Source organism: Pseudophryne corroboree, chromosome 2, assembly GCF_028390025.1.
Source record: "Pseudophryne corroboree isolate aPseCor3 chromosome 2, aPseCor3.hap2, whole genome shotgun sequence".
NCBI classification, from domain to species: domain Eukaryota; kingdom Metazoa; phylum Chordata; class Amphibia; order Anura; family Myobatrachidae; genus Pseudophryne; species Pseudophryne corroboree.
This window is the reverse complement of record NC_086445.1, coordinates 144,514,015-144,538,315: the sequence shown is the minus strand read 5'-3', so window position 1 is coordinate 144,538,315 and position 24,301 is coordinate 144,514,015. Positions and strand designations below refer to the sequence as shown.

Here is a 24,301-nt window from a genome sequence, read left to right as displayed (position 1 = left end):
ATGCCCCTCCTCCAGACCTCAGTTAGAATCTGTGCCCGGCCAGAGCTGGGTGCTCCTAGTGGGCTCTCCTGAGCTTGCTAGAAAAGAAAGTATTTTGTCAGGTTTTTTATTTTCAGAGAGCTTCTGCTGGCAACAGACTCTCTGCTACGTGGGACTGAGGGGAGAGAAGCAAACCTACTCACTGCAGCTAAGTTGCGCTTCTTAGGCTACTGGACACCATTAGCTCCAGAGGGATCGAACACAGGTACCTAACCTTGATCGTCCGTTCCCGGAGCCGCGCCGCCGTCCCCCTCGCAGATCCAGAAGTTCAGAGGCAGCAGAAGCAAGAAGACATCGAAATCGGCGGCAGAAGACTCCTGTCTTCACTTAAGGTAGCGCACAGCACTGCAGCTGTGCGCCATTGCTCCCACAGCACACCCGCACACTCCGGTCACTGTAGGGTGCAGGGCGCAGGGGGGGGGCGCCCTGGGCAGCAATTAAGATACCTTTTGGCAAAATTATACATATATACAGTCAGGCACTGTATATATGTACGAGCCCCCGCCATTATTTTTACACAGAAACGGGACAGAAGCCCGCCGCTGAGGGGGCGGGGCCTTCTTCCTCAGCACTCACCAGCGCCATTTTCTCTCCACAGATCCGCTGAGAGAAGCTCCCCAGGCTCTCCCCTGCAATAGAAGAGGGTAAAAAGAGAGGGGGGGGGGGCATATAAATTTGGTGCAAAAACAATATATACAGCAGCTACTGGGTTAACACTAAGTTACTGTGTGATTCCTGGGTCATATAGCGCTGGGGTGTGTGCTGGCATACTCTCTCTCTGTCTCCAAAGGGCCTTGTGGGGGAACTGTCTTCAAATAGAGCATCCCCTGTGTGTGTGGTGTGTCGGTACGTGTGTGTCGACATGTCTGAGGTAAAAGGCTCCCCTAAGGAGGAGATAGGGCAAATATGTGTGTGAGAGGGTGTCTCCGTCGGCAACGCCGACACCTGTTTGGACATGTGTAAGTGCTGAGGTGAATTTATTGCACAAAATATTAGAGAACAGACAGGAAATCTACCCATGTCTGTCCCTATGTCACAGAGACCTTCAGAGTCTCACAATGCTCACTATCCAAAATAATAAACACTGATATCGACACTGAGTTTGACTCCAGTGTCGACTACGATAAGGCAAAGTTACAGCCAAAATGGCTAAAAGGTATTCAATATATGATTATTGTAATAAAAGATGATTTGCATATCACTGATGACTCATTTGTCCCTGACACAAGGGTACACATGTTAAGGGGAAGAAAGGTGAGGTAAATTTCCCTCCTCTCATGAGGAAAAAGAGCGGGAATCTCCAGATAAGAGACTGCAGCTTCCCACAAGAGAATTCTCAGGCAGTATCCTTTCCCCACTAGGGCCAGGATGTGATGAGAATCTTCCCCTAGGGTGTCACGTTTGCACAGAAGGTAGCACTAGCTATTCTCAGGCATCCTGCAGATAGCGTGCACATTCTAGTACGCTACTCAAACCGGCGATTATGTCAGCATGGGTTTATAGCGCTGTGGCAGCGTGGACAGGTACCTTATCGGCAGAGATTGAGACCCTAGTAGGCATATAGATATATATATGTATATATAGATATATATATATATATATATATATATTGAAGATGCTGTCTTAAGAGATAGGTGTGTATATATATATATATATATATATATATATATATATATAAAACATGCCCAAAGAGACATGAGTATACTGGGTCCTAGAGTTAAAGCTATGTCTATTTCTGTTTGACGTGTCCTGTAGAATAAGCAATGGAACAGCTAGTTCCCAGGGAAGTCCTCCCCGAACTGTGCAAAAAAAATCCACCGCATGTCGCTGGAGCTCCACAGGCGGAGCTAGGCCCGGTGGGGGCACGCTTTCGTAAGTTCAGCCACAAGTGGGTTCACTCCCTATTAGATCCCTGGGCAATAGATGTTGTGTCTCCGGGATACAAGCTGGATTTGGAGAAGATGCCTCCTCACTGACGGCCCTGCCGGCTTCCCCCTGCGAGAGGGTAACAGGGTTAACTGCAATTCACAAGTTGTATATTCAACAGGTGGTGGTCAAGGTTCCCTTCCTTCGACAAGGAGGGGGTTATTATTCCACCAGGTTGTAGTCCCGAAACCGGAAGGTTAGGTCAGACCCATATTGAATTTAAAATCCCTGAACATATACCTGGAAAGGTTCAAGTGCAAGATGAAATCGCTAAGAGCGGTCATTGCAAGCCTAAAAAAGGGGGAGATTTTATGGTGTCTCGGGGCAAAAGGGATGCATACCTTTGTGTCCCCATTTATCCACCTAATCAGGCGTACCTCAGAATTGCGGTACAGAATTGTCATTACCAATTTCTGTCGTGGCCGGTTGGTCTCTCCACGGCCTTGAGAATATTCACCAAGGTAATGGCGGAAATGATGGTGCTCCTGCGGAAGCAAGGTGTCACTATTATCACGTACTTGGGCGATCTCCTCATAAAAGCGAGATCAAGAGAGCAGTTGCTGAACAGCGTATCGCTTTCTCCGGAAGTGAAACGGCAACACGGCTGGATTCTATATATTCCAAAGTCGCAGTTGGTTCTTACAGCTCATCTGCCTCTTCTAGGCATGATCCTAGACACAGACCAGAAAAAGGTTTATCTCCCGATAGAGAGAGCTCAGGAGCTCGTGACACTGGTCAGGAATCTATTAAAACTAAAACAGGTGTCAGTGCATCACTGCACTCGAGTCCTGGGAAGGAGGGTGGCATCATACGAGGCCATTCCCTTTGGCAGGTTCCATACCTTCCAATGGGACTTACTGGACAAGTGGTCCGGATCACATCTTCGGATGCATCGGTTAATCACCCTATCCCCCAGAGCAAGGGTGTCTCTCCTGTGGTGACTGCAGAGTGCTCACCTTCTCGAAGGTCGCAGATTCGGCATTCAGGACTGGGTCCTGGTGACCACGGATGCAAGCCTCCGAGGGTGGGGAGCAGTCACACAGGGAAGAAATTTCCAAGGGCTTGTGGTCAAGGCAGGAGACTTGCCTTCACATCAATATCCTGGAACTAAGGGCCATATACAACGCCCTAAGTCAAGCGGAGACCCTGCTTCGCGACCAACCGGTTCTGATCCAGTCAGACAATATCACCGCAGTGGCTCATGTAAACCGCCAAGGCGGCACAAGGAGCAGGGTGGTGATGGTAGAAGCCACCAGAATTCTTCGCTGGGCGGAGAATCACGTAAGCACACTGTCAGCAGTGTTCATTCCGGGAGTGGACAACTGGGAAGCAGACTTCCTCAGCAGGCACGACCTCCACCCGGGAGAGTGGGGACTTTACCAAGAAGTTTTCACGCAGATTGCAAATCGACGGGAACTGCCACAGGTGGACATGATGGCGTCCCGCCTCGACAAAAAGCTAAAATGGTATTGCACCAGGTCAAGTAACCCTCAGGCAATAGCTGTGGACGCACTAGTAACACCGTGGGTGTTCCAGTCGGTCTATGTGTTTCCTCCTCTTCCTCTCATACCAAAGGTGCTGAGAATTGTAAGAAAGAGTAGTGAGAACAATACTCATTGTTCCGGATTGGCCATGAAGGACTTGGTACCCGGAACTGCAAGAAATGCTCACAGAGGACCCATGGCCTCTGCCTCTCAGACAGGACCTGTCGCAACAAGGGCCCTGTCTGTTCCAAGACTTACCGCGGCTGCGTTTGACGGCATGGCGGTTGAACGCCGGATCCTAGCGGAAAAAGGCATTCCGGATGAAGTTATTCCTACGCTGATAAAGGCTAGGAAGGACGTGACAGCAAAGCATTATCACCGTATATGGCGAAAATATGTGCTTGGTGTGAGGCCAGGTAGGCCCTACAGAAGAATTCCAGCTGGGTCGATTCCTGCACTTCCTACAGTCAGGAGTGACCATGGGCCTAAAATTAGGGTCCATACAGGTCCAGATTTCGGCCCTATCCATTTTCTTTCAAAAAGAACTGACTTCACTGCCTGAGGTTCAGACGTTTGTTAAGGGAGTGCTGAAAATTAGCGCCCTTTTGTGCCACCAGTGGCACTTTAGGATCTTAACGTGGTGTTGGGTTTCCTGAAATCCCACTGGTTTGAGCCACTTAAGACTGTGGAACTAAAGTATCTCACGTGGAAAGTGGTCATGCTGTTGGCCTTAGCATCGGCTAGGCGTGTGTCAGAATTGGCGGCTTTGTCATGTAAAAGCCTCTATCTGGTTTTCCATATGGATAGGGCGGAATTGCGAACTCGTCCGCAGTTTCTGCCAAAGGTGGTGTCATCTTTTCATTTGAACCAACCCATTGTGGTGCCTGCGGCTACTCGTGACTTGGAGGATTCCAAGTTGCTTGATGTAGTCAGGGCTTTGAAGATCTATGTTGCCAGGACGGCTGGAGTCAGGAAAACTGACTCGCTGTTTATCCTGTATGCATCCAACAAAGTGGGTGCTCCTGCTTCAAAGCAAGCTATTGCTCGCTGGATCTGTAACACGATTCAGCAGGCTCATTCTGCGGCTGGATTGCCGCATCCAAAATCAGTGAAAGCCCATTCCACAAGGAAGGTGGGCTCTTCTTGGGCGGCTGCCCGAGGGTTCTCGGCATTGCAGCTTTGCCGAGCTGCTACTTGGTCGGGTTCAAACACATTTGCAAAATTCTACAAGTTTGATACCCTGGCTGAGGAGGACCTTGTGTTTGCCCATTCGGTGCTGCAGAGTCATCCGCACTCTCCCGCCCGTTTGGGAGCTTTGGTATAATCCCCATGGTCCTTACGGAGTCCCCAGCATCCACTAGGACGTTAGAGAAAATAAGATTTTACTCACCGGTAAATCTATTTCTCGTAGTCCGTAGTGGATGCTGGGCGCCCGTCCCAAGTGCGGACTTCTTCTGCAATACTTGTATATAAATATTGCTTAACTAAGGGTTATTTTTTGGTTGCATCAGGTTTATCTGATGCTCTCTTTATGGTTATGTAGCATCGGTTGAGTGATGCTCAGTTGTTGTTCATTCTGTTAACTGGGTATGGTTATCACAAGTTGTACAGTGTGATTGGTGTGGCTGGTATGAGTCTTACCCTGGATTCCAAAATCCTTTCCTTGTATTGTTAGCTCTTCCGGGCACAGTTTCCTTAACTGAGGTCTGGAGGAGGGGCATAGAGGGAGGAGCCAGTGCACACCAGATAGTACTAAATCTTTCTTTAGAGTGCCCAGTCTCCTGCGGAGCCAGCTATTCCCCATGGTCCTTACGGAGTCCCCAGCATCCACTACGGACTACGAGAAATAGATTTACTGGTGAGTTATATCTTATTATTTTCCTCCTCCCATGCTTGTACAGTATTAGAGGCACCCAGAAGCTTCACTAGTGTGCTTCTTACCCCCTCCCATAGTTGTCCTCTAACCCCCCTGTGCCGTTGACCTACCTACCTATGTGTGCCACTGAACTGCTCCCCATATGTGCCTCGGCACCCACTTGTCCATGTGTGCCACTAACTGTCTCCCCTATGTGCTTATCTGAACCCACCTCCCCTTGTGCTCGCAGACACCTCATCCCATGTGTGCTTCAGCGTCACCTAACCCGGTGTGCTTCTGACCACCCTATGTGCCTTTGAGCCATCCACCCCATCTATTTCTGTGTAATCACCGCCATCCCCAATTCATTTCCCTTTTTTTAATACTACGCCGCAGCACCAGCCGTGAGCCCGGACTACCAGCTGCAGCAGATCCCAGCGTGCAGCTCCCACTGCTTCCTCCTCTCTGCCCTGCTGCCACAACTTCCCACTCGATCCCCGTCCTCCTCAAGCATGGCAGACAGAGCCCCACAGCACTCTCTCCCACAGTGGCACAACTAGTGAAGGCCCCCTACCCTGCTCTGGTTTCTGCTGACACTTTCAACTAGGTATAAAGTGCAGATATATATCTGATATAAAAGTGCCCCATTGCCACATCTGGCATGCCACGTGTCACTAACCCCTGACAATGAGCATGAAACCACTGGCAATGAGCATGGAACCAAGGGCATGAAACCCTTGGCAACAAACATGAGACCCCTGGCAACGAGCATGAAACCCTTGGCAATTAGCATGAGACCCCTGGCAACGAGCAGGTAATTTAAATATAATTAGAGGCCTTACTGTGGGCATAATTTGTAAGAGACATTATTGTGTGTGGTGCATAAAGTGGTGTCAGGGGTATACTGTATGTGGCATAATGTGTAATGGGCATTACAGCGTATGGCATAATGTGTGGCATAGTGTGGAATGGGCATTACGGTGTGTAGAATAATGTGGAAAGGCCATTACTATAAGGAACAAACATGACAAATAATGCAAAGGGCATGAATCAGTTTTTTCCCCCTGTGTTTTTATATTTCCTGTGTTGTATAGGGGGCTCACCTGGCATAATGTGTACAAGGTGTACTACTGTGTGGTGTAATGTGACTGACAAACACTACTGTGCGGTGTAATGTGACTGACAAACCCTACTGTGCGGTGTAATGTGAATTGGTACTATTCTGTGGCCATGCCCCTTCCCCATGAAGCCACGCCCCTATTTTTGGCAGCACACCTTCGGCGCGCACTAACCCTTTCCTTTTTCCATACCCCCACTTCAGAAATTCCACTTCGACCACTGTATATATATATATATATATATATATATATATAAATGTAGAATTCTGATCCGCGCACACTGTAGTTGTTCCCAGAGTCTATTAGTTAATACATGTGGTGCCCGCTCATCCACTCCAGCCAGGAGTCGGGGGTTTCTAGATAATGTCAAAAATAAGGAGAGCGCACCAATGAATAATAATAAAAAGTAACACTACTTATGTAAATATCCACGTACATGTAAGTTTAAAATAATGCACTTAGCCACTCTCTCCGATAACTGCCGCTACGATATATTCCTTCAGTCAGCGGGGTATTTCTCACGGAGACGCCGTTTGCTCTGTATCAAACGGGAGACAGAACTTCGTCTGCAGATGCAAGCCACGTCCAACGCGTTTCGTCACTAGGGGACTTCGTCAGGAGCTCCTGACGAAGTCCCCTAGTGACGAAACGCGTTGGGCGTGGCTTGCATCTGCAGACGAAGTTCTGTCTCTCGTTTGATACAGAGCAAACGGCGTCTCCGTGAGAAATACCCCGCTGACTGAAGGAATATATCGTAGCGGCAGTTATCGGAGAGAGTGGCTAAGTGCATTATTTTAAACTTACATGTACGTGGATATTTACATAAGTAAAGTGTTACTTTTTATTATTATTCATTGGTGCGCTCTCCTTATTTTTGACTATATATATATATATATATATATATATATATATATATATATCTTCTCTTTACTAGGAGCCCCACTGTCTTAAGTGCCCCGGGCCCCCCATGGTCTTAATCCAGCTCTGCCGGCACAGTGACAGGGAGAAGCCCTCGCCTCTAGCGGCTCCAGCGTTCCCTGTCATGCAGGCCGGGCAGCTTAAACTCACCCGACTCCTCCTGCTATTAGGGACGTGAAACTACATCTTACTCCATGCCCCAGCGTTTGCTCTCCCGCTGGAGACCCCGGTTGACCAGGGAACCAGAACAGGCATCTTCTCCTCCGGCTCCCCTGTTCCGGCCGCTGTCAGTGTGAGTGGTGTCCCCGGCAACCAGCAGTGCAGAGGGGTGAGAAGGCGTGAGGGAGGATGAAAGGGCATCCACAAAGCTGCAGTGGATCTTTGGTAATATGGGGAGAAATGTCACAGGGGGAGGGGGGGTCTTCTGTACTTGGGGAAGATGCTCTATCTGGGGGTAGGGGGGTCTTCTGTCCTTTGAGGTATATAATGGTGTTGGAGAAGCTGTGATGTGATGAAGTGCATTGAAGTGGGGGAGTGCTGTGAGGTAGGCATTGAAGGGCGAGTAGGGGTGCTCTGCCCAGTCCTGGTTAGACTCTCTCACCCTGTCAACCACAACATCTGCCCCACAGACACTCACCCCGTCCCCCACCACACCTGTCCCTGTCCCCCACCACACCTTTCCCTGTCCCCCACCACACCTGTCAATGCACACTCACCCTGTCACCCACCAGACCTGTACTCTATGCCCCCAGCGTGATGAAACAAGGTTGTGGCTGGTGAGTACGGAATTCCCTGTGAGGCCACACCCACCATCCCAGGAGTTCGCACAAAGACCAACCCCCCCCCCCGCCTTTCCCTATCGTGGTGCCCCCCCCTGTCATTTTGTTCTGGATCCGCCCCTGAGCATAGGGCACAGGTTCCAGCAGTACCAAAGATCACCAACATTTGAACTGTGAGTAGCTGCTGGTGAGTAGTCAATTGTATGTGGTATCCCACAGGCAGTATATTGGTATGTAACAAAGAACAAAACAAAACATTGATTTCTCTCCATTTACCAATAGTTGCTGCTTAGGACGCGATGTGTGAGTGGCCAAATTTTCCAGTCATCTCTTATCCACCCGTTCCCAGATGTATCTACAGATGTGTGCTCACACAGACAAGTGCTTTTAGCATGTTTTTATAGTACATTGCCACTGTGTATACAAGGCTGTAGAATCACTCGGTCCAAGATACCTATCCAAAAATCCACATGCTATTTCCAAGAATGGAAAGTATGTATTTCTGAAAGGCTTATCAGTTTACTAGAAACAGTCTGCAAATCTGCTGATTGTTACCATACACTAGCAATCTACAGCCCCAATTGATCTACAAAATCGAACATGTTGTATACCTAACAATCCCAACCAATTTTTGTTCTGAATCTCCGATCTGTGAACCCCATACATTGCAAATTTATTTTCACAATCATCTGCAAAATGCCAAATTGCACCAATTGATTACTGATGCGTGGGGGGCCTTTATCCAGATCACAGATGAGATTGGTCACTTTTTGCCTGGCTGTCCATAAAGGCCCCCATACATCAGCAATCTATTGGGGCAATTTGCAGACAATTGTGCAAATAAATCTGCAATGTATGGGGTTCAGAGATCACGGATTCGGACCATAAAATAGATTGGGATTATTAAACATGTTGGATTTCACAGATCAGTTGGGGCTGTAGATTGCTAGTCTATGGTAGCAATTAGCAGACAGTTTCTAGTAAACTGATGAGCCTTTCAAGATTGGCTGATCTGTATTTGTTGAAAATGATCTGCAAATCACTGAAAAATATCTGCAATGTATGGCCGTAGATTGGGGAATCTTTAAATCTGGGGGGAAAAAATCTTTTTGTGATTACTGATATGGTATGGGGGCCTTTAGATGAGTGTAATCAGCTGAGAGAGGATTAAATGAGGAGACATGTGAATCTAATAAAAGCAAAGGCTTATAATAGGTACTGGCCCATCCTTGGGGCATAGTGGTTTCTCCATGACAAGTTGTGTGTATTCAGTTGATATTTGCTGCAGGTAGTCTCACATCCTGGGGAAAACGTTACTTATAGTACCTTTAACATTAGCTGATTCGCCAAAGAGCTGGTGTAGCATTGAAACTTTTTTTTTCTTTGTAATCTTTTTGCTTGGCTTAAGCCAGTGGTTCCCAAACTTGTTTTGAATCACGGCGCCCTAGAGTATCAGAATTCTTTTCACGGCACCCCTAGGCCAAAAGTTTCTTATTGAGACATTTTGAAAGAATATTTTTCTAAGTAAATTGTGTTTATATGTCAACCTTAGGTTCCATTGTGTGGTGAGGGACAGGATTTGCTTCTGTTTGTCCACATAGGTTATGATCAGAAGCCACTAGCACTGATTTTGCCTATTAACCATAAATAATTTTAATTGGTCCTGGACCACCAACCCGGGGCACCCCTGCAAGTGTCCTGAGGTACCCCAGGGTACACAGTTTGAGAACCACTGGCTTAAGCAATAGGAGCTCGTTTAAACATTAAATATTAGGTTGTATTAATACTTTTTATTGAATAAGGGAATTAACTAATGACACAATTTATATCACGTTTATTTTTTGTGTTTGTTGTAAACTTCTGTGCTGTAGAAAGTTTAATAATTCAGTCTTTTTTTTTTTTTTATCTTCTAAAGGGCACCCAATCTGAAGGAAAAACGGGGTCACAAAAAGAGGCAACAGAAGAGGAGGAAACAAATCTTAAATAAGAATAATGTAATGCCCCTAGGGGAAAAAGACATATATGACTCTGAAGACCCTGTAGGAAGATGCAAAGTAATGGAAGATAGTTATGATGCAGCAAATTTTATAATATGTGGAATTGGGAAACCTCGTATGAAAATCAATTATTCCACTGTAATACGTCAATTTGTAAAAGAGGGATATATCTCAAAATTAACAGCAATATGCCTGCCACAGTGCCCAAACTCCAGTCCTGTCGCATTGCTTGGAATGCTACCCAGAGTGATGGTGCCAATGGACAATCCTATCTCCTCTTCGACGCTTGAAACTCAAATCGCAGTTACTGTAAATCAGCATTTGTGCGATTCTCCTGTTGTGTCACTGGCGATAGGTGGAGTGTTGTGTGACGGAATGAAGAGTGGAAGATATTTCTTTAGGTGCGACCAAGACTTTCAGAAATCTGTGCATATTTTAGACTACGCATGTCCAGAAAGCCAGTACGTTGTGAAGGCAGGCACTGATCTCTACTGTAGTCTAATTAGTTGTCTTGCAGTCCAGCACTCATTGCATCTTTATAGTGTGAAAGGTATTCACTTACAATATATGATTTGCCAAACTAACAGACCTACCTGCAGGAAAAGTGACAACAAAGCTGTGCAGAATGGAAATAAAATGCAGGGATATTTGGAAGGTAGCCAAAGCAATGATCCTTCTTGGAAATATGAGTGTATTCGGATCATGGACAAGACAAAACTAAAGGTGGAAAACAAACGGGAAATGGGGCGACCACATGTGCGACGCAAGAACATTTACAAACTAGCACCTACCTTTCAACATCCAAGAATCCTTTCTACATCCCCAAAAAATACCTGGAGAAACAGCTGTGACTTTGATGCTGGGGCAAATATTCTGTATAATGAATATGAAATTACTCCTGTAATACAGTCAAGGTTAACAAGGCAAAATGTGTTGGGACATGATGAATTACAGTATGTTCTGTGTGATGGTGGCCTGAACTGCAACAACACTTCAAGCCCTAAAGTGGAACACAGAGCGTGCAGACCAGGCTTTTCTGAGGATGATCTCTGTGCAGTGGACACTGAGTACTCAAGTGGTCATAGCAATCCAGTACTCACGGGTGTACAAGCAGACTCTCTTCCTGGGCTCTGTTTGCCGATACAGTTTGCTAGGCAGCTTGTTGAGCTATTTGGATCTCCTGGAGTAGAGCTAGGTAATTCTATTAAAGAATGCTTTCACTGTTCACGAAGAAGCACTTCCCACATTTTGATGATGTCATTGTGTGACAGGTGCTATTTCTGGTAACATTGTGGAATAAATCTGTAATTTTGCATTTCATGGCCATTATATATATCTTGCACAATGTTATTTTTACTTAACATGGCTACCCCAGCTTTTATATTTAACTCTCTCTCTCACGCGCACACAAACACACTCTCTCTCTCTCTCTCTCTCTCTCTCTCTCTCTCTCTCTCTCTCCAAGAATGATGGCAATCAATTCATCAGGAACCGGTGATGTAAGAAAAAAAAAAAAAAACTGGAGGTGCTAATTCTATATCACTTAATCAGTTAATTTGTTCTATATAATAAATGAGTAGATGAATTAGTAAATAATTGTTATAACATTATTATTATTACAACATTATATATTATAAAATTAGCCTTTTAATTATAAAAGGATAACAAAAGGTTCATATGTTCTCATTAAATCCAATAAATGCATACCTAAATAAAGAAATGTAACAGGACATAAAACTAATAAATACAGTAGATAGAATGTCAGTGTCTGGTTTTGGGAAGCAAGGATTATTCAGACTCTAGATATGTAATAAATGTTAAACCACTTGAACCAGTGGAATGCAGGGCAGATGAAGTCTCATCCTCTTAAGCTTGGTGCACACCTTCCAAAGGTGCAACCCACTGATGTGATGTAACGATACATTGCACAGCCGCACACACTACACAATCTAGGACGGCACGATGTGTTATATGCTGCATGTAAATACACAGTGTTGGCCATGGAACTGTCCCATTGGATGAGCGGCATATCCAATGGGACAATTCAAAGAACAACTGCAGTGAATAAATGATTGGGCATAAACACTATACAATGATTGTGCAGACTGGTTGATAGTACCAATATTGCACGATATATCATATAGTGCAGAGTTTCCCAAACTTCACCATTGCAGTCCAGGTTTTAAGTATAGTCATACTTTAGTGATCTCGCTAGGATGTGGGCAGGGCGCAGCGCACGGGTGCAGGGGTATGCGTCCCTGCTGTAATCACTATTAGGGGTGGTGGGGCCCCTGTCAGTGTCACAAATGGGGGGGTGCCCCTGCCTTCGGCGTCACTAATGGGGGCGAGCCCAGCACTTATGGAGTTGCTAAGCTTCCCCCAAGCTCTCCCTGTAATGTGAATAGGCGGCATGGCAGTGGCAGGCTGTTTTAGCAGGGTGCCAGTAAAAGTCAGGGCGCATTTTTCGGGCAGGGCGTGGCTGCTAAAACAACCAAGCATGAAGACTAATGCTTGAGTCCAGATGGTTGAATCAAATTGTCTGAGGTACTAATTAAATCACCTGTGCTCAAGTACGGATATCCTTAAAACCTGAACTGTAATGGCAGAGTTTGGAAATCTCTGGTCTAGTGTACTCTACTAGTATAGGAATCACATGGAGCTAAACATCTGCTTTTAAAAGCTACATAGGGCAATTTATAAAGGGAAAGGACCCCTAAATCCTGTAAAAATGGTTATTTCCACAAGATTCACAGATTTCCCCCTACTTTTCCATTCATTGCAGCCTGCAACGCCATCACCATCAGCAGCCATCACCAGAGCTTTTTGGTGATGGCTTACCGTAAACTTAACAAGGACAGAAATACTGCCTGCTTTCCTCCAGATCTATTGCCATGGCAGGATGGTGGTAGCAGGGTGAGATAAAGGGGAGGGAGGGGGGGGGGGGATACTTTATTTCAATATATAAAGCATTTTTCCATATATATATATATATATATATATATATATATATATATATATATATTATTATTATTTTTTATATATATATTTTTTTTATTTTGTTCTATTTTTAGTCTATATCACTTTTTCTATCTTTCATTTAGAAAGACACACCGCTACCGGCTAGAGAGGAGGGGGGCCCAGACGGATCCTGCACACGGGCCGTCTCCTTTTTAGAAACACCCCTGCGAAGAAGCATATAGAAACTATTGTAGACTAACGTGTTTCATAGCCAAATGATATAACAGAAGCAAACTCAGTGTTTCCATTGTCCTGTTTAAACCATTCACTTTCAATTATGGAAATGCCTGTCAACAGATTTATAGGTCTATTTACTAAACCTTGGATGGAGATAAAGTGGACGGAGATAAAGTACCAGCCAATCAGCTCCCAACTGTCATTTTTCAAACCCAGCCTGTGACATGACAGTTAGGAGCTGATTGGCTGGTACTCTATCTCCGTCCACTTTATCTCCGTGCAAGGCTTAGTAAATAGACCTCTTAGTTTCTAAACACAATATACATATAATAAAATTATCTATTAATATACCTGTAATCTAAAACCTGAATATGTTAAGATTTTTTTAATCTATATATTTTTGTATCAAATAGCAACCATGTGTATACATAGAGAATGACATGAGACCCAAATCCATCTCATCATGTCAAATATAACATGTAGGGAGTAGTTGTTTGGTTTTGCAAAGTAGGCTTATATAATGAAACTGAGGGTCCTAACCATGAGGATTAACCTATTGCAGTGTTTCCCAAACTGTGTGCCTAGCCACCCTGGGATGCCGCGAGGCTGTTGCAGGAGTGCCTCGGGTTTGTGATCCAGGACCAAAACAAATGATGGTCAAAGTCATAGGCAAAACCAGTGCTAGTGGCTGCCAATAATAAAATCTGTGGACAATTAGAACCACAACTATGTCCACCACCCCATAACTGGACCTAGGGACGACATATAAGCAAGAGATACTTAATGTCATATATATTTTATTAATTTATCAATAAGAAACTTTTGGACAAGGGGTGCCTTGAAAAAATACTGATACTCTAGGGTGCTGTGATTCAAGAAAGTTTGGGAACCAATTACCTATTGTATTCTTTGCCATAAATGCATTTTAGTCATAACGCAATGTGATGTGACTAGGACATTCCAGGAAACTGCTGACGCTTGTATATCTGTGTGTGACTGAGTCTGTATATGAAGCGCAATGGAACTTGGTATGGAAAAAAAAGCTGCTACATGGGATGGAGACGGTATCCCGGCTGACGGGATGCTGGCTGTCTGCCATCCCAGTGGCAAGTCCCCTCACGGGCTCGCTGTGCTCACCACGCTTCAGGCCTGGAGGTGAACTTAGCTTGCCACGGGTTCTATTCTCCCTCTGGTAGTGGCTTGGACCCACCACCACCCTAGTGAGAATACCGGGGGGTGGTCGTTATTCAGACTACCGCCATTTTAATGGCTGTCTGGATTCCTGAACGCTGGGATGCCGACAGCCGGTATATTAACTACATCCCCTGCTACATTGTAGCACTTCGGATAAAGGGCCAAATTTAGATCTGTTCGCTCGCTAGCTATTTTTTGCAGTGCTGCGAACAGATAGACTATAGGAAAGCGTATTTTAGCTTTGCAAGTGTGCGAACGCGTGTGCAGCCGCCCTGTACAAAAACAGCTTGTGCAGTTTCTGAGTAGCTCTGACCTTACTCAGCCGCTGCGATCACTTCAGCCTATTTGAGCCCAGAATTGACGTCCGACGCCCGCCCTGCAAACACTTTGACCCGCCTGCCTTTTTCCCACCACTCCCAGAAAACGGTCAGTTGACACCCACAAACGCCCTCTTCCTGTCAATCTCCTTATGAACGGCTGTGCGAATGGTTTCTTTGCTAGAACCAGTGCACAACAACGATCTGCTTTGTAACTGTACGGCGCGCCTGCGCATTGCAGTGCATACGCATGCGCAGTAGTTACCTGATCACTGCGCAGTGAAAAACGCTTGCGAGCGAACAGATCTGAATTAGGTCCAAAGATTCAGAGACTCCGTCACACAGAAATACAGGTGCCGCATATCAAATAAATCAGAACAGTCTCCTGGTGTGTCCTAGTCACATCACATTGCGTCCAAGACACATTTTCCGCAAAAAATATACCCGACACTAACAGATCTTAAGCAACCTAGGTTACCAGATTGGTTTTGCCTTGTAAATGATTGCCACTTTAAAAATACAGGCAAACTCACCGGAATTCCCGAACAGCCTACACCTCGCATGCTATTACAATGTCGCGCATGGTTTATCTCCATCCAAAAGTGAGTTACAATATAATTGCCAGTCATTTTCCTTTTTTCCTTTCAGACAACTATGTAAAACCACTAACAAAGAACGTCAACTGGCATATGACAATATGACATAGGGGGTGATTCAGACCTGATCGTATATGTGCTATATTTACCACATCTACGATCAGCTTCCCTGACATGCGGGGGGACGCCCAGCACAGGGCTAGTCCGCCTCGCATGTCAGGCCCGACCCCTTCGCACAAGTACAAAAGCATTGCACAGCGGCGATGCTTTTGTACTTCAGGAGTAGCTCCCAGCCAGCGCAGCTCCTGTGCGCTGGCAGGGAGCTACTCGTCGCTGGCCGGGTCGCAGCGGCTGCGTGTGATGTCACACAGCTGTCGCGGCCCGCCCACGGTCCGGCACACCTGTGTTGCCCGGACCGCGCCCCCTAAACGCCGGCTTGCCCAGCAACCGCCTCTGCCTGTCAATCAGGCAGAGGCGATCACTGGGCTTTGACAGCCGTCGGAAAACGCACAGCACCGATCAGGTCTAAATCAGCCCCATACTCTGTCAAAAAACGTACTCTGTACTCTCGATGCACAATGCATGTGCCATAGGAGTTAATAGGGATTTTCATGCACATGCAGTAGCAAAAAAATCACGCAGCTACAGAGTGTGTTCATTATTTTAAGCTAGGTACACACTATACAATTATCTGGCTGATAATCTGCCAGATCTAGCTGGTTGGAATGAAAATTTGCTAATGGATGAGAGCAAATGATAATCGACCATTTTGCTCCCAAACACTGGAAAACGGACAAAAACTGCCGTTCATCCAAGTTGGGTAAATTTGTGTTTAACTAATTTGTATGAACAACAGGTTTTGTTTGTTTAACAGTGTAATTGTATAGTGTGTACCTAGATTTACTCCCACATATAACATTTTAATATTGAAGAAATTTATATTGTTTCCAAATAGAACTAGAACACTTGGCTTGAAAGATGTTACATTGATACTATAGTAATGACACTATATAGTAATCTTAAAGTAGGAGCAGTCCGTCTGTACTGACATAAAACTGGTCAGCACTAGCGATTCAGGTCTGCCATCAGTAGCCATTTTTTTTTCCACTTTTTTTTTTGCATGAAAACACAACAATATATTGTGAACTATTTTCTGTAATATTGCAGATGCTTTGGAACCAGAAGACTTCATTGTACCAATCGGACATGATTTGTCTAGAAGAGTATATCTAGAATGGAGATGGTCATTAGAGGTAAATCTAGGTTTTGGGACACAACAGGTTCTGTGTAATTTAGGAGTGTCCCAGTTTAAAGGGATATTATGGTCAGCCTACTATAGCGTGTCACAAGTAGTGTTTGTGCTGTCTATGTCATATAGCTGTTCACAAGTAGTGTTTCTCTTGCCATATAGTGTGTCACAAGTAGTGTTTCTGCTGTCTGTGCCATATAGCTTGTCACAAGTAGTGTATCTACTGTCTGTGCAATATAGCTTGTCACAAGTAGTGTATCTACTGTCTGTGCAATATAGCTTGTCACAAGTAGTGTATCTGCTGTCTGTGTCATATAGCGTCTCACAAGTAGTGTTTCTGCCGTTTCATATAGTTGTTTACAAGTAGTGTTTCTCTTGCCATATAGTGTGTCACAAGTAGTGTTTCTGCTGTCTGTGCCATATACCTTGTCACATGTAGTGTTTCTGCTATCTGTGTCATATAGCGTGTCACAAGAAGTGTTTTTGCTGTCTGTGTCACAAGTAGTGTTTCTGTTGTGTCATATTTTTTTATTATTAACAGTTTCTTATATAGCGCAGCAAATTCCGTTGCGCTTTACAATTGGATATAGCGTGTCACAAGTAGTATATCTGCTGCTCTATCATATAGCATGTCACAAGAAGTGTTTCTGCTGTCTGTGTGATATAGCGTGTCACAAGTAGTGTTTCTGCTGTGTCATATAGCGTGTCACAAGTAGTGTTTCTGCTGTGTCATATAGTGTGTCACAAGTAGTGTTTCTGCTGTCTGTGCCATACAGCTTGTCACAAGTAGTGTATCTACTGTCTGTGTTATATAGCGTGTCACAAGTAGTGTATCTGCTGTCTGTGTTATATAGCGTGTCACAAGTAGTGTTTCTGCTGTTTAAAATAGCGTGTCACAAGTAGTGTTTCTGTTGTGTCATACAACGTGTCACAAGTAGTGTTTCTGCTGTTTCATATAGCATGTCACAAGTAGTATATCTACTGTCTGTGCAATATAGCGTGTCACAAGTAGTATATCTACTGTCTGTGCAATATAGCTTGTCACAAGTAGTATATCTACTGTCTGTGCCATATAGCTTGTCACAAGTAGTATATCTACTGTCTGTGCAATATAGCTTGTCACAAGTAGTATATCTACTGTCTGTGCAATATAGCATGTCACAAGTAGTATATCTACTGTCTGTGCAATATAGCTTGTCACAAGTAGTATATCTACTGTCTGTGCAATATAGCTTGTCACAAGTAGTATATCTACTGTCTGTGCAATATAGCTTGTCACAAGTAGTATATCTACTGTCTGTGCAATATAGCATGTCACAAGTAGTGTTTCTGCTGTGTCATATAGCATGTCACAAGTAGTATATCTACTGTCTGTGCAATATAGCTTGTCACAAGTAGTATATCTACTGTCTGTGCAATATAGCGTGTCACAAGTAGTATATCTACTGTCTGTGCAATATAGCGTGTCACAAGTAGTGTTTCTGTTGTGTCATAAAGCATGTCACAAGTAGTGTTTCTGCTATCTGTGTCAAATAGCGTGTCAGAAGTAATGTTTCTGCTGTCTGTCATATAGCGTGTCACAAGTAGTATTTCTCTTACGTCCTAGAGGATGCTGGGGTCCATATTAGTACCATGAGGTATAGACTGGTCCACCAGGAGCCATTGGCACTTTATGAGTTTGAGAGTGTGGGCTGGCTCCTCCCTTTATGCCCCTCCTACCAGACTCAGTTTAGAAAATGTGCCCGGAGGAGCCGGTCACAGCTAGGGGAGTTCTTCAGAGCTTCTTTAGAAAAGTTTATTTTAGAGTTTGTTTTTTTACAGGGAGGCTGCTGGCAACAGCCTCCCTGCATCGAGGGACTGAGGAGGGGAGCAGTGTCCGCCCTCCGGGGTCTGAGCCACTGTCTCCGCTGATTGGACACTGCGCTCCAGAGTGGATAGATCACTCCCCGCCACAGGGGAATGCTCACCCCAGCAGCATGCCGCCACCCCCTTACAGAGCTGAAGTGTGGCGAGTGAGTCATCGGCTCCCTAACATGCAGGGAGCCGATGTGAAGATGGCGGCTACAGGGTAGGAGCGCAGTACTAACTGTGCTCCGGGGAGCTCAGCGGTACTTAGGTGCGGCGCAGTGAGGGGTGCCCTGAGCCGGCGCCTTAACCCTACACTGACCAGAAAGCCTGTCGGGGTCCGCGGATCTCAGCCAGCAAAAAATCCTCAGGCCAGTATAATCTAGGAAGAGCGGGAAGACAGCGCCATTAAGGGGGCGGAGCTTATCCTCAGAGCGGACCCAGCAGCGTTCAGCACCATTTTCCTGCCTGCAGACACGCTGCCAGTGGAAAAGCAGTCCCTCCAGAGCACCTTCAGCTATCTGTACGGTACCAGGGGGTTGTAGAAGGGAGGGGAGGCTGTGTAAAGACTGTGTCACCTATTAAGGGACACAGTCAGCGCTGGTTAAGGGTCTCCCTATACCTAGATAGCACCAGAGGTGGAACTACCGCCAGTGCAACCAGTGCATTGCACTGGGGCCCGCTACTGTCCAGGGGCCCAAAGCATGTAATGAGTCAAACTGACTCATTACATGCCGCTGTGTGCTGCGGGCAACCGCTGCCCGCAGCACACAGCCGCCCGGAGAGGAGAGAGGAGCGCAGCGGACACAGGGGGAAGGAGGAGGAGGGAGCCGCAGCAGCGCTGTTTTATTGGTTGAGGCGCTGCTGCTGCTGTTCCTCTGCTTCACTATAAGCTGTCTTCCGCCGGTGTGAAGCGCATCCCAGCATTCACAGCGGCAGAGAACAGCCTATGGTGAAGGACTGGGACAGCAGAAGCAGCGCCTCCACCAATAACACAGCGCTGATGCGGCTCCCTCCTCCACCTCCCTCCTCCCCCTTCTCTCCTGCCCGGGAAATGGAATCGGGATCTCTGCTAGAAGCTGCACCGAGGAGCCTGAGCCAGCGGCGACCGTAAGTATAATTCTTTCTTTCTTTTTCTTTCTTTCTGTGCAAAAAGGGGGTATCTGCCTGCCGTAATGTGTAAAAAGGGGGAATCTGCCTGCCATAATGTGTTAAAAGGGGACGCTGTCTGCCGTAATGTGTAACAAGGGCACACTGTCTGCCGTAATGTGTAACAAGGGGACGCTGTCTGCCGTAATGTGTAAAAAGGGGACGCTGTCTGCCGTAATGTGTAAAAAGGGGACGCTGTCTGCCGTAATGTGTAAAAAGGGGACGCTGTCTGCCGTAATGTGTAAAAAGGGGACGCTGTCTGCCGTAATGTGTAACAAGGGGACGCTGTCTGCCGTAATGTGTAAAAAGGGGACGCTGTCTGCTGTAATGTGTCCACGCTGTCTGCCGTAATGTGTAACAAGGGCACGCTGTCTGCCATAATGTGTAACTAGGGCACGCTGTCTGCCGTAATGTGTAAAAAGGGGGACGCTGTCTGCCGTAATGTGTAATAAGGGGACGCTATCTGCCGTAATGTGTAATAAGGGGACGCTATCTGCTGTAATGTGTAAAAAAGGGAATCTGTCCGCCGTAAGGTGTAAAAGGGTCTCTACCTGGTGTAGTGGTGCTACTGTGCGGCACAATTTGAATAATGGAGACTACTGTGCACCGTTTTATGAATTGGTATTATTTTGTGGCCACACCCCTTCCCCACGAAGCCACACCCCTATGTATTTTTGCGCGCGCCTGTGGCGCGCACTGCCTCTGTTTTGCATGCAGGGGTGGGGCTCCGATGCCGTTTCTTGCACACAGTGCAAAAATGTCTAGTTACGGCACTGTTGCTAGGTATCCATTTCTCTGGCCCTGAGCAGGTCCCCCTCATCAGATCCTCTCCAGGGGTGAGGGGGTGGACTTGGATGGGGGGAGGGGGGGCCAAAGCATTTTGTTGCACCTGGGCCCACCGCTCGCTAATTCCGCCACTGGATAGCGCTGTGTGTGGGTTGGCTCCAATCTCTGTGTGTCTCTGCCATTCTTGGGGGGGGGACTCTGTCTGCCCTGGACCCTGTGTGTATGTGGGGTGTACAAGCGAACATGTCTAGAGACTCTGTCTCATATGCTGCAGAGGATTTATCTTCTCAGGAAGATCCCATCCCATGTAATCAGGATTGCACTTTTGTGGCGCAGATCCCAGCTGGAGAACCGGTGTGGTTAACTTCTCTTAGGGGGATATTTCTCAGATTTCTGAAAGGGTTGCAGGGACTGAGCATGCTACTCAGGTATTTCAGTCCTCTATGTCAGTATGGTCCGATACTGCTCCCACGCGGTACATTGTTACAAACGTGCTCTTGCCCAGATTATGCAGGATGACATGGATACCGTTTGGTGTGTGTGTGTCAACATGTCTAGGGACAATGTTTCATATGCTGCAGAGGATTTGTCTTCCCAGGAAGACTCCATACCATGTAATCAGGATTGCACTGTTGTAGCGCAGATCCCGGCTAGAGAGCCAGAATGGTTAGTCTCTCTGAGGGGGGACTATTTCTCAGATTTCTGATAGGGTTGCTAGGACTGAGCATGCCACTCAGGTCCTACAATCCTCTATGGTTGTATAGTCTGATCCTGCCTCCTCAGGGTCCTTTGCGGTACATTCTCAGAAACGTGCACTTGCAATGCTTACGCAGGATGACACGGACACTGACTCTGACACAGCAGACGGTGATGGGGATGTGTCGAGGGGGTCGGTATCACTTGCTAAGGGGGTGCAGTTGATGATTGAGGCCATGCGGGATGTGTTACATATTTCTGACACACCTCCTGAGCAGGTTGAGGAGGCCTTTTTCACAGACAGTAAGAAAGCCCCTATCACCTTCCCGACATCTAAGGAATTAAATGCTATATTTGAAAAAGCCTGGGAAAACCCGGAGAAAAAATTCCAGATCCCTAAAAGGGTTCTGGTTGCTTTTCCCTTCCCGGAAGATGATAGAAAAAAATGGGAGTCTCCGCCTATAGTTGACGCCTCTGTCTCTAGGCTGTCAAAACAGGTGGTTTTCCCAGTCCCGGGATCTACTGCGTTGAAAGACCTGGCAGATCGCAAAGTGGGTGCTACGCTCAAATCCATATACACTGCTTCAGGGGCTATACTGCGGCCTACTATTGCCTGTGCATGGATTTCAAAAGCTATAGCAAAATGGTCAATCACTCTGCAGGAGGACTTGACTACGATGGATAAAGGTGACGTTGATTTATTTTTAAGTAACATACAGGATTTTGCAGGGTTCCTGGTAGAATCCATGAAGGATCTGGGTTCCATGGCTGCGGGGATCTCCTCCATGTCCGTCTCGGCTCGCAGGGGTCTCTGGCTGCGCCAATGGTCTGTGGACGCAGAATCCTGGAAATGTGTGGAGAGACTACCCTATACAGGCCAGGCTCTGTTTGGGGAGGCGCTGGATGCGTGGATTGCCACGGCTACAGTGGGTAAGTCTCCTTTTCTCCCCTCAGCTGCACCGCCTACGAAGAAGCCTTTTACTCCCAACACGTCAGTCTTTTCGGCCCACTAGGCCTAGAAAGAACAAACCCTCTCACACCTTCTTTAGAAGTGGACGTGCCAAATCCAAAAAGCCTGCTCCCGCAGGTTCCCGGGACCAGAAGCCTGCTCAGCATGACGGTGGACCGCAAAGGCTGGAGGAAGGTCCGGTGGGAGCAAGACTCCGGCATTTCAGCCACGTCTGGGTGTCGTCTGGCCTGGACCCCTGGATACAGGATATTGTGTCCCGGGGGTACAGGCTAGAGTTTCAAACTCTCCCACCTCACAGATTCTTCAAATCAGGCTTTTTGTGGTTCCAAAGCCGGATGGTTCAGTAAGGCCAATTCTGAACTTGAAATCTTTGAACCCTTATCTCAGGGACTTTAGAGTCTCTGAGGGCAGTTATCTCAGGACTGATGGAGGGGGAGTTCCTGGTTTCCCCGGACATCAAGGATGCGTACCTCCACATTCCCATTTGGTCGCCGCATCAGGCTTATCTAAGGTTTGCACTGTTAGACAATCACTATCAGTTTCAGGCACTGCCGTTCGGTCTCTCCACGGCACCGAGGGTCTTCACCAAGGTGATGGCAGAGATGATGGTTCTCCTCCGCAAGCAGGGGGTGAACATAATTCCGTATCTGGATGATCTACTGATCAAGGCATCATCCAAGGAGAAGTTAAGATCCATTGCTCTCACGACGCATCTGCTCAATGAGCACGGTTGGATTCTGAACCTTCCAAAGTCTCATCTGGAGCTGACAAGGAGGCTGTCTTTCCTGGGGATGATCCTCGACACGGAGGTGCAGAAAGCGTTGGTGATTCAAACCATGGTTCGGGATGTCTTGAAGCCTGCCAGGGTGTCGGTTCATCAGTGCATCCGCCTTCTGGGGAAGATGGTTGCCTCCTACGAGGCTCTGCAGTATGGAAGGTTTCATGCACACTCCTTTCAACTGGATCTCTTGGACCAGTGGTCGGGATCTCACCTACACTTGCACCAGAGGATACGTCTGTCTCCGAAAGCCAGGATTTCGCTCCTCTGGTGGCTACAACTATCACACCTTCTGGAGGGCCAAAGGTTCAGAGTTCAGGACTGGATCCCAGGTCTAAGAGGTTAGGGAGCAGTCGCTCAAGGGGAAACCTTCAAAGAAAGGTGATGGAGTCAGGAGTCCCTTCTTCCGATAATCATCCTGGAGCGAAGAGCCGTATACAACTGCCTTCTTCAAATGGCACACCTTCTACGGGATCGGGCTGTTCGGGTGCAGTCGGACAACGTGACCACAGTGGCCTACATAAACCGACAAGGCAGAACGAAGAGCAGGGCTGCAATGTCGGAGGTGATAAAAATCCTCCTTTTGGGCAGAAAGGCACGCTGTAGTGATGTCAGCGATCTTCATTCCGAGAGTAGACAACTGGGAAGCAGACTTCCTCAGAAGACACGATCTCCATCCAGGAGAGTGGGGCCTCCACCCGGAGGTGTTCGAGGAGGTAACCAGTTGGTGGGGGGTTCCTCACATAGACATGATGTCCTCCTGCCTCAACAAAAAGCTGCGGAGGTACTGTTCCAGGTCGAGGGACCCACTAGTAACGCCATGGGTGTTAACGTCAGTGTATGTATTCCCTCCACTTCCTCTAATTCCAAAAGTTCTACAACTTGTAAAAAGAACAAAAGTTCTGGAAATCCTCATTGCTCCAGACTGGCCAAGGAGGGTTTGGTACACGGATCTGCTGGATCTACTGCTGGAAGATCCAAGGCCCCTACCTCTTCGAGAGTATCTTTTACTGCAGGGGCCGTTCGCTTATCAAGACTTACCACGGCTACGTTTGACGGCATGGCGGTTGAGCGCCAGATCTTAGCTCGGAAGGGTATTTTCCGAGCGAGGTTATTCCTACCCTGATACAGGCTAGGAAGGGGGTAACGTCTAAACATTACCATCGAATTTGGAAAAAATGTGTCTTGGTGTGAATCCAAGAAATTTCCAGCGGTGGAGTTTCAACTTGGACGTTTTCTCCTTTTCCTGCAAGCAGGTGTGGATATGGGCCTGAGATTGGGCTCCATCAAGGTCCAGATCTCAGCTTTGTCCATTTTCTTCCAGAAACAATTGGCTGTCCTCCCTGAGGTTCAGACCTTTTTGAAAGGGGTTCTGCACATCCAGCCTCCCTTTGTGGTGCCAACGGCACC

The 24,301-nt window shown here is 46.8% G+C and overlaps 1 protein-coding gene across 6 annotated transcripts in view; it reads left to right on the top strand.

Moving 5' to 3' along the window:
- LOC135004051 (uncharacterized) overlaps positions 1-24,301 on the top strand; it is a 154,335-nt gene that overhangs the window by 99,136 nt on the left and 30,898 nt on the right. For 3 of the 6 annotated variants that reach the window (XM_063951781.1, XM_063951783.1, XM_063951786.1), the window contains 2 exons: positions 10,035-11,311; positions 16,586-16,671. In XM_063951781.1, coding sequence (XP_063807851.1) covers positions 10,035-11,311; positions 16,586-16,671 — 1,363 coding nt within the window. Of the gene's footprint in view, positions 1-10,034; positions 11,312-13,217; positions 13,256-15,345; positions 15,425-16,585; positions 16,672-24,301 lie in introns of those variants that run through there. The other 3 variants (XM_063951782.1, XM_063951785.1, XM_063951784.1) reach the window with 3 other exon arrangements.